The 10,411-nt window shown below is 41.8% G+C and overlaps 1 protein-coding gene across 1 annotated transcript in view; it reads left to right on the top strand.

Annotated features, from left to right (window-relative positions):
- The first annotated feature begins 845 nt into the window (after positions 1-845).
- LOC113061125 (bile acid-CoA:amino acid N-acyltransferase-like) overlaps positions 846-10,411 on the top strand; it is a 31,724-nt gene continuing 22,158 nt past the window's right edge. Inside the window, exons 1-8 of the mRNA XM_026230243.1 lie at positions 846-1,065; positions 6,926-7,025; positions 7,148-7,338; positions 7,497-7,639; positions 8,509-8,628; positions 8,723-8,805; positions 9,655-9,745; positions 9,859-9,939. Of these exons, the coding sequence (XP_026086028.1) occupies positions 846-1,065; positions 6,926-7,025; positions 7,148-7,338; positions 7,497-7,639; positions 8,509-8,628; positions 8,723-8,805; positions 9,655-9,745; positions 9,859-9,939 (1,029 nt within the window). The remainder of the gene's footprint in view (positions 1,066-6,925; positions 7,026-7,147; positions 7,339-7,496; positions 7,640-8,508; positions 8,629-8,722; positions 8,806-9,654; positions 9,746-9,858; positions 9,940-10,411) is intronic.

The following is a 10,411-nucleotide window of genomic DNA, read 5'->3' as shown; positions in this document are numbered from 1 at the left end:
GCATTCACTGAATAGGCAGATTTGAAGAATTTATTTCCACAGAAATTGTATTTATTTTATTTAGATGATGATTCTGAAATTATGAATCACTTAAAATGATTTATTTATTTAAAAGAAATGATGGCTTTTATTATAAAGAACATTTTTAAGTTTTTCATTTAAAAAAATATTATTAAAAAATTGTAAATATTGTTTTTACAATAGTTTAGGCCCTCCCTGACACACCAGCAAGTCCACCTCTGAATGTCTGAAAAAAATTAATTGCCAATTATCGCAAATGCTTGATTGCAGTTGTTGCTGCAAAGGGTGGCACAACCAGTTATAAGATTTAGGGGGCAATTACTTTTATACGTAGTGCCAGGCAGGTCTGGATAGCTTTTTTCCCTTAATAAAAGAAATCATTAAATTTCACAGCGCTATAAATATATATATATATATATATATATATATATATATATATATATATATATATATATATATATATATATATATATATATATATATATATTCACACACACACACACACACACACACACACACACATATATGTGTATACATGTATAGTCCTTATTTTATGGACATGTTGAATGGGCTACAGTAATGTTATTTAGTCTCTGATTGGTTTTAGTTTAGTATTTTAAAGGTTATTTTAACTTTAATCTTGAAATAGAGATTTGAAATGTGATGAGTAGGTTCCTGTGGTTTGGTTTGCAGTTAGAATTTTTTCACAATAAGAGGTATTTGGACACTCTGAATAGGATGTCTTCGATCTACCATCCATGTTCCTTAATACAACTGCTATTCTTTAAGGTAAGCCAGAAGTAAATTCCAGATGCTATTTTCACATGTATTCTCTGTATAGGTCTGTGAGCACTCAGATGAGGACATGCCCTTTGCTTTCTGTTCAACCCGTTCGTGGACTGTTGGATGAGAAGTTTCAGATTGTGGTAACAAATTTACCACCAAATCAAAAAGTGACACTACACTCTCTGCATCAATCAGATGACAAGGACTTCTGGGAGGCATTTGGACACTATGTCAGTGATGAACATGGATCAGTGGCAGGTGCGTAGTACACTAATGTATGATTTGATTCCGTCATTTATTGGAACCAAGTGGAGTGGGATCAGGAGAAATGTGACATGGGTTCTCTTTGACTGATTGATGAGCTGCCGGATTCTAGATTATCTGTAGATACTTAAACTACTGCAATTCCCTGCTAATCAACATGACTATTACTGAAATGACAAGAGCTTGATTAAGGAGCTCTGCTGTGTTTTCTGACAAAAAAGATCTGATTTTCCAGTGTTAAAAGGGCAAATTTGCCTGAATGTACATTGTTGAAATGTGGGTGGCAATTTCACCTGCTAATGAAACACTTCCCCCAGGTAGTCTTCCGTCCCCCAGTTGGATAACAAGGATCTCCATCCTAACAGAGCTGATGCTCCTTTATATAAGGTCCTTATAAAAGCATGGGGATCTACAACTAGGTCCTACTTAAACTAGATGGAAAAAAAGTTTACTTTCACACTTGGTTCCCTTTCCTGGTCCAAACCTGAGTTCTATTACTCCCCCCTCTCCCTGCCCCCACTGGACTGTGTCCATATTATTTTATTTGGGTCGAACCATAGTTCGTTTGTGTAATCAAGCCAGCAGCTGTTTATCCTATTGCTTATTAATGATGGTGAAGGAGAAGGCGGCAAATGCATAATGTTGCTCTCTGCAATTTTATATATTTATGTTTTTGAACCGTTCATTTTGTTTTCAAAGCTTTTGTACATAACGGCACTTAGTCTGTCTTGCGAAATGTAATGCAAATACTCTAAATGGTTTAAATGCACTTGAATGGTTTAAACGCAGAGCACAAATTCTAAGTCATGTAACTTACCTTTTTTGAAAACATTTTCCAGAGCAAATTAATTACAGATTTTATAGCAAGGATATCAAAATAACAAAAACTTTAAATTGGTATTTTAATATCCGTTTCACGAGTTCACATTTACTCATAATTAAATAAAGGTTTAAGCGTATTTGGCGTGCTGTCCGGGGAGAGAGCTCCGCGCCCGGCAAGACCCCCGAGCCAGGGGAAACCCCCCCCCCCCATCCGGGGAGAGGGGTCTGAGCTCGGAGGCCGGCCCAGCCCAGAGTGCTCCCCCGAGTGCTTCTACCTGGCTGGGGTAGAAACTTGGGTGAGGGTGCGGGATTGGGGTGGTGAGGAGATACGTGAAGGCTCCTGCGGGAGCTGATGCTGCTGCGGCAGTGAGGAGATACGTGAAGGCTCCTGCGGGAGCTGATACTGCTGCGGCAGTGAGGAGATACGTAAAAGGCTCCTGCAGGAGCTGATACTGCTGTAGCCGTGGGGGAGATATATAATGGCTCCTGAAGGAGCAGGGTGCTGTTGGAATGGGAAATGGAGATGACTAGGGAAAAAACGGGTGGCTGATGAGGGTTTGGTGGGCTTTTTTGAGATTTAAGCGGTCTGATCGGATAGGAGTGTTTGGTATTGGAGAATAGGTGATTGAAGGTTAAAAATCTAGATAAAGTGGCCCTTCATGGTCTGATCTTTTTTACTTCGCTTTATATGAAATGACATGGCTTCATTGTCCAAGACTGCTAGATCAGAAATGGTGGGGTGGATATTTGGTTTAAAGCTGGAAGTGGTAGTGAGCTCTGAGCATCTGAGAAAGCCAAAGAAGGCTAGGATAAACATGGCATCTAGCGTTCGAGCAGTGTGGATGGAATGGTAACCTTTGCGAAGCGTAGAAATGCATTTAGTCAGGATTTCAAAGGTTATGGGCTGCCTGGAGTCTGGGCGCGTGGGATGGGCTCTTTGAATGCCTTTGATGAGAAGGGAGGTCTGTGAATTGGCTATTTGGGCTGAGGGTGAACCAAATATGAGTTTATGGAAAAATTGGATTCCACTTAGATAGCTTTTGATGGAGCTGACTTGGAGGGTTTTGTTAATGTTGAGGAGTGATATAAATGAGGTGATGGAAAGTAGGGAAAAATCAGGGAACAGTAGATTATAGGCGGAGTGGAATGCTTTAAAGCATTTCCATGCTGTGAAGTATGACTGCAGGGTGCTGGGGGAAATGGCTTAGAGAATAGAATTTCTTGAAGTTTCAAGAAGGGGTCTCAGAGGAATATTAGCTCTGAATAAGGAGGCACTGGGGTTGGGAATGGTTCCGCCTGCGGTGCCAACAGCCTGAATTTCTGAAAGGCAAAACGAGAGAGAGAGTCAGCTATTTGGTTCTTTACCCCGGGAAGGTGTTTTGCGGTTATGATAAACTGATCGCAAGCTGAGATCCAGATTAGCCGCTTTAGTAAGGGCATTAAGGTGGGGGAATGAGAACGGCCGTTATTAATGCAATGGACGGTAGCCTCATTATCGCAGTGAATTACGATGCTGGTGGTGGACCACTCTTTTCCCCATAGAGAGGCTGCCACGACGATAGGATATAGCTCGAAAAGGGATGATGATATTAATGGCTGGGGTAAATCTAACAGCTGGGAGGGCCATGTAGAAGCGAACCAGCGGTTTTGGTAAAATCCTCCGAAACCGATGGAAGGGGCGGCGTCGGTAAATAATTGGATGTCGGTTGGGGATGAAACCAAATCACTGTAAAAGAAAGATAATCCGTTCCATTGATTAAGGAAGGATATCCACAGACTGAGCTCATCGCGGCATGGATTGGTTATGAATAATCGGTCCTCTAGCTCGTGAACGGAGGACGCGAGAGAGAGGAGGTGAGAGACGAAAGGGCAGCCTTGAGGGATTATGCGCATCGCGAAATTTAGATGACCGAGAACGGATAGCAGCTCACGTTTGGAGCAATTTGGATTTGCTAATAGAGTGGAAGCCACCAGAATGGTTCTGTCGATTTTTTCCTGGGGTAGAGAAGCTTGAAATTTTTGTGAATCTAGATTGATTCCCAAAAATTCGATGGAAGTGCTTGGACCTGACGTTTTTTCCTGTGCGAGGGGAATCCCGAGCTCTGCAAAAACCTTTTGAGTTGTCATAAGGTTTGCTGCTGGGATGGAGTCAGGCGGTGATATGATTAAGAAATCGTCTAAGAGGTGAATTAAATTAAAGTAATTGTTGGAAAGGATCCAGCAAATTGCTTCTGACAACATGTCGAAAATGTGAGGCGGACGGAAAAGTAAAATTTATTTCTCCAATAGACGCCGAATAAGTGCCAAAAATCTGGGTGGATGGGCATCACTTTAAACACAGAGGTGATGTCGACTTTGGCCATCCAAGCGCCGCGTCCTGCGTCTTTGATCATAGTGATGGCTTGGTCGATGTCGTGGTAGTGAAGAGAAAATTCGTCGAGTGGAATGAGACTATTAATGCTCGGGAGCGGGGAATTATGCGGCGAAGAAAGATCGATGATGAGGCGTTTTTTACCAGAAAATTTTCTGGTTGCTACGCCTATGGGGCTGATGCGGAAGATGTGAAGTGAAGTGACATTCAGCCAAGTATGGTGACCCATACTCAGAATTTGTGCTCTGCATTTAACCCATCCGAAATGCACACACACAGAGCAGTGAACACAAACACACACACTGTGAGCACACACCCGGAGCAGTGGGCAGCCATTAATGCTGCGGCGCCCGGGGAGCAGTTGAGGGTTCGATGCCTTGCTCAAGGGCACCTAAGTCGTGGTATTGAAGGTGGAGAGAGAGCTGTTCATGCACTCCCCCCACCCACAATTCCGTCCGGCCCGAGACTAGAACTCACAACCCTTCGATTGGGAGTCCAACCCTCTAACCATTAGGCCACAACTTCCCAACCCAACTTGTTGAAGGGGGGAACGGAAAAAGGGAAGATCATGAAATCAGCGTCTATTTCTTTCTCAATTAACAGGTCAACTGTTTCGGGTTCCGTGAGAGCGGACTGAAGGTTGGGGCATATGAGGCTTTGGGAGGGGAGACTTTCGACCCCAGGATGAAAACCGTGTGAGAGGCCCGACAGTAGGTAGTTAGAAAAATCTGGGTTGGGGTGATGGAGCAATTCGGAAGATAGGCGAAAAATATTTACTGGAGTCGATAAGTATTGTTTCTCATTTTTATTGACATTTTTTTGTACAGGACAAATCAAGCGGGCGTGAGCGCCGCCACAAAAGTCGCAAATATGCATGAACCGGCAGCGTTGTCTTGAGCACCTGCCGGCATTGAAGCTGATGCAGAGTTGCCTATCAGAGAAAGAAGGGGGGCGGCGATTAGAGGCATTGGGGAGGGAACGATTGTTTGGGAAATTTGGTACATAGCTGGTGGACTTGGGTTGGGATGGTTCGGCACAGGGAGGAATGGATGGGTTGACAAAAGGGCATGTTGTAGAGGAGTGTGCGATGGATCGGCATACTGCGCATGTGATATTATTGCAGCCTAAAAATACCCAATTGTGAAGTTCAGTGTCCAAAGCTCCCCAATAAGGACACTGATTCCACTGAGATACTCGGATGGCGCATTTTGCCGAAAATAATTTATGGTAGGTGTAGAAATGGGAACCCCCGTATGATAACGCGAGCTCTGCGATTATTGTGAGATAGTCGCTGAGCTCGCGTCTCCGTTGTGGAAAAGAGGAACAGATTACTTCGGAGTAGCGATTGAAGGCGATGGAGAATTCGGGAAATGAAAGAATACGGGACTGAATGTGAGTGGTGTTTTTTAGAGTGAGTGAGAACTCGCCGCAGTCAATTTGGCGTGGCATGGGTAGGAGCTTAGCTGAGGACAGGGAGAAGGATGAACGGGCATGAGAGATGGAGGAAGGAGTAACAGCTGACGGAACCGCCTGCGGAAGCCGGCTCGCTCTTGGAACGGTTGCAGGAGCTGCACGAGAAGAGAGCCCAGGAAAGAGAGGGGGAATAATGGGTGCTGGAGTCTGTGCCATGAGTGGAGGCGGCCTTGTGCTGTGGTCAGCTCCGGTGGCGAGGAACATATTATCAAAAAGGGAGGGAATGGTGGATGTTGGGTCTTTTGCCATTTGCTGAGGCGGTCTCGCCCTAGAGCAGGATGGCGGGGCTGGGGGCCATGGGTAGGGGAGAGGATTAAGGGTGGGAAAACTTTGGGACTGGGAGTAAGACTGCGCTGATAGCGGAGGCGTGCTAGCGCTATCTTGGCGGCTTGTGCAGGCGTGCGCCTGTGTGTCGTCTGGAGCATAGCGGCACTGATTTGTTTTATCTTTGGTTTTAGATGGAGGAGTGTTTATTGGCGGTGGCGCCCTTGCCTGGAGGGATACGTAGAGGGCTTGTAACTCCGCCTTGTTTAGCCGGCGAGGAACGGTGATGCCGGCGTTTGAGAGGGCCTGGCGTAGACTTGTCAGTGTCCATTTCTCCGTGGCTGGAGCGGAAGAGAGAGCTGAGGCATGAGAGGATGCTGGTGACGGTGGCTGACGCCTGGAAGGTAAAGTGGAATCCCTGCGTCTGGAGGTTTGAGCGGTGGTATTGCGGGAAGATCTGCGACCCCGCGGTGCAGCCGCTGGCTCGGTAGGAGCATCTTCTGGGGCGTTGGTGTCCCGAACTTCGGCTGTGGACGCATGCGGAGCTGCGTCGTGAAAGGTGTCGTCTTCATCAGAGGATGATTCGGTCTCAGACATGCTGCAGCGATTCGATGCGTAGTTTCTGGAAATCGAGAGATAGCGAAGGAAGGACTTCTTGCTTGATTATTTATAGGCGTTTTCCTCTTGAGCTGATTGGTAAACTGTGTAATTGCTAATGATGAACTGGCCGTGTTAATTATCCGTGCATGTTCCTCCCGAAATTTGTTTGAGAAACTTCCCTTCAGGGAAAAATAAACACCTAGATTCCTGTGCTCATATATCTGGGTCAATTATAAGTAGTGACTTCTATATTGATCCAGAAATCAACTGAAACTTTGTTACAATTTGCAATGTTATGGATGTATGCTCTCATGTATAATTTAGGGTTCAAAGATGAAAGTTTGGGAGGCACTTATGAAGGCACAGAGCCAATGGGGTTGCTTTGGAGCATGAGGCCCATACCAGGGAGTCGACATGGACTCAGGTAGCTTTGCCTAGAAAAATGTTATGGTGTGTGTTTTCTATTACCAAGTATAAATTCAGGCTTCATTTTTATGCGAGGAGTTTGGAAACCAGAAGTCACCTAACTACTGGTCTTTACGCCAGGTTACGTAAGAGGGACATTTTCAGACCAATGGAAGTTTGCATTTCAGTATACTGTGAGCATCTATCTCAAGGCTTCAGCCAGCAAACACCCTTGGCAACCAGTGTCACTGAGCGCTGGTACATCGCACCAGGTGTGAAGAGGATAAACATCATGGAGAAAGAAATACAAGGAACTTTATTCCTGCCTCCAGGTACAAACATCCATATTAGATTTATAATCACCCACAAGCATTCAAGTTAAATTCTGACATTGATTCATATTCCCTGGTATCCCAAGGGGTTGATTTATATTCTATTTTATGTCAAAGAAGTCAGGTAAATTGCTTGAAAATGAATTGTTGTGTTTTAGGCTCCGGGACATACCCAGGAGTGCTGGACCTGTGGGGAGGAGGTGGTGGTTTGGTTGAGTACCGTTCTGCCCTGCTTGCATCTCATGGCTTTGCATCCATGGCACTTGAGTACACTCAAGACACTGATGCTTCTTACTTTGAGGTAATTCAGAACTTTTGGTTTAATAATGTGGACCAATTTGACATGACATTTAATTTAGTTTGGCATTGTAATTACCTACCTGGAGGTCCAGAGGAACTATTTCAGCACCCACTCAGATTTCCGGGCCATAAAAGCAAATGTGATAATAAATGGAGTTACAGGGTTAGTTCACACAAATAGCAAAATTATGTCATTAATAACTTACCCTCGTGTTGTTCCAAACCCGTAAGACCTCTGTTTATCTTTGGAACACAGTTTAAGATATTTTAGATTTAGTCCGAGAGCTCTCAGTCCCTCCATTGAAGCTGTGTGAATGGTATACTGTCCTTGTCCAGAAAGGTAAGAAAAACATCATCAAAGTAGTCCATGTGACACACACAGTTTCAATGGAGGGACGGAGAGCTCTCGGACTAATTCTAAAATATCTTAAACTGTGTTCCAAAGATAAACGGAGGTCTCACGTGTTTGGAACGACATAAGGGTAAGTCATTAATGACATAATTTTGCTATTTGGGTGAACTAACCCTTTAAGATTATCAGATTATTTTGTAAAAATTATCACAACATCTCATAAACTGTTACAAAGAAGGTGGTCACACATTGGATGAATGCAAAAAAGAAAAAAGAAAAATAATTATAATTATAATTAAAATAAAATAAAATAAAATAAAATAAAATAAAATAAAATAAAATAAAAACACTGTCCTTCAGCAGGAGAACAGTCATCCATCCTGAACCTTAACTCAAAATGTAAAATCCATTTGGACTGAGTGCATTCAAAGCTGGACGCAACGTCGGGTTATGTGGTTGGAGAACTGTTTATATAGTCTTTACAGATATGCATGTTTATGTATACATGTTTTTTGTAGAAAGCATACCAGATACTGAATAATCATCCAATGGTAAAGAAGGATCATTTGGCTGTTCTTGGGCTAAGTTTGGGAAGTGCCATCACACTCAGTATGACTTCCTACTCCAAAGTCATTAAGGTTTGCTTGGCACATGTAAACACGTGTATCTACATTTTAAATGCAGATTATTTGTATTACATTAAATATTTTGGTGTTTCTTTTTATTGTGCAGCCCCAGTGTTGTGTGTGCATAAGTGGAAGTCATCTGATGCCTGTTGATAAATCCCTCTCTGATCTCTTTGAGCTGATGAAAAAGTGAGACACAGAAACCATGAGGATGTAGGATGAGAATGTTATGTCATTATACGTGTTTAGCAAATATTATATTTTTACACAAAGTTACACCACAATTAAATGAGCACTTAAGTTACAGTTAAATGTGTGTGTGTGTGTGGCTAAATTGGCTAATTTACTTATCTTACAGAAAATATTGGCATATCTTTAGGCTCTATCTATCTATCTATCTATCTATCTATCTATCTATCTATCTATCTATCTATCTATCTATCTATCTATCTATCTATCTATCTATCTATCTATCTATCTATCTATCTCCCCCCCTCTCTCTCTCTCTCTCTATATATATATATATATATATACACACACACACACACACACATATATATATATATATATATATATAGAGAGAGAGAGAGAGAGAGAGAGAGAGAGAGAGAGAGAGAGAGAGAGATATGCATTTATTAGGTTCGACAAATTTATTCGGCATTTATGCATGTATATATATGCATTTATTTAGTTTTTTCAGCTTTATGTTCAAAATTATCAGTATATTGCAACTTTCATGTAAATATTCAATATCTTGAGTACATTCATAATTTAAATTTCTCACCAAATCTCAAGTTTCAAGCCTTTAGGCTCTCGTGTTGCTCTGACATTTTCTCACATGTTTAATATTGTCAGATATCAAATACCATTAGATTAATAAATTAAGTGTGACTTACGTGTCTAAACATATTATGGGTACATGATAAAACAATTAGAACAACTGTAATATTGAGTAAATTTGTAAATTGTGAATATTTTACTACTACTACTACTACTACTACTACTAATAATAATAATAATACAAACATTTAATTCCAGCAATGCAGATAAGCTATGTGTGAATGAGAACAACCAGGTTATCCTCAGAAATCTGATCCTATCGCTTCCCAGTCAAAGTGCCAAAATTGATGTGAGTATATATCATTATGGATTTGTTGATATGTTTGTTTTGTCTAGTTTTTAATTTATTTTTAATTAAAAAAAAATTCCGTTAACTTCAATCATCTTTTAAAATGCACACAGGTCGGGAGAATAAAGTGTCCTCTTCTGTTGGTAAATGGTGATGATGATCAGGCTGTTCCTGTAGTGGAATCTGCTGAAGACGTGAGTTATATATTTTTTTCAATTCTGTCATGTGAATCTTTTTACTAAACATTGATTTCTACAGTGACATAAAACAGAGCAAACTTCAAAACTTCATTAAAAGTTCATGGAACACTAAATTACATTTATTTGTTTGTGTTGCACATCATTGCAGGCAATGCTAGCGTCTGTTAATATTAATTGTATGAGGTTAAAGAGCAACACAGATGGGAAATAAAAATTACCTGTATTACAGTGTATGATGTAGCTTCCCATCAGTGTAAACAATGTGCAAAGTAATTAAACTAAAAAGTACACGATTTAGTTATTGGCTTCTAAAGTAAGGAGTCGACTCTGAATCGCTGAAACGAGTCGTTATAGATTTCAAATCTTTTGCCCATCTCTATGTACGTCACTAGGAACACTTTGCATAATAATCTCCGCCTACCGTCTTGGGAGAAACGTAACTCTGACCTGCCCCACCCCCCCACAC

Source organism: Carassius auratus, chromosome 4, assembly GCF_003368295.1.
Source record: "Carassius auratus strain Wakin chromosome 4, ASM336829v1, whole genome shotgun sequence".
In the NCBI taxonomy this organism is placed as follows: Eukaryota; Metazoa; Chordata; class Actinopteri; order Cypriniformes; family Cyprinidae; genus Carassius; species Carassius auratus.
Note: the sequence above shows the minus strand (reverse complement) of the source record. Positions and strands in the feature narration are given on the sequence as shown.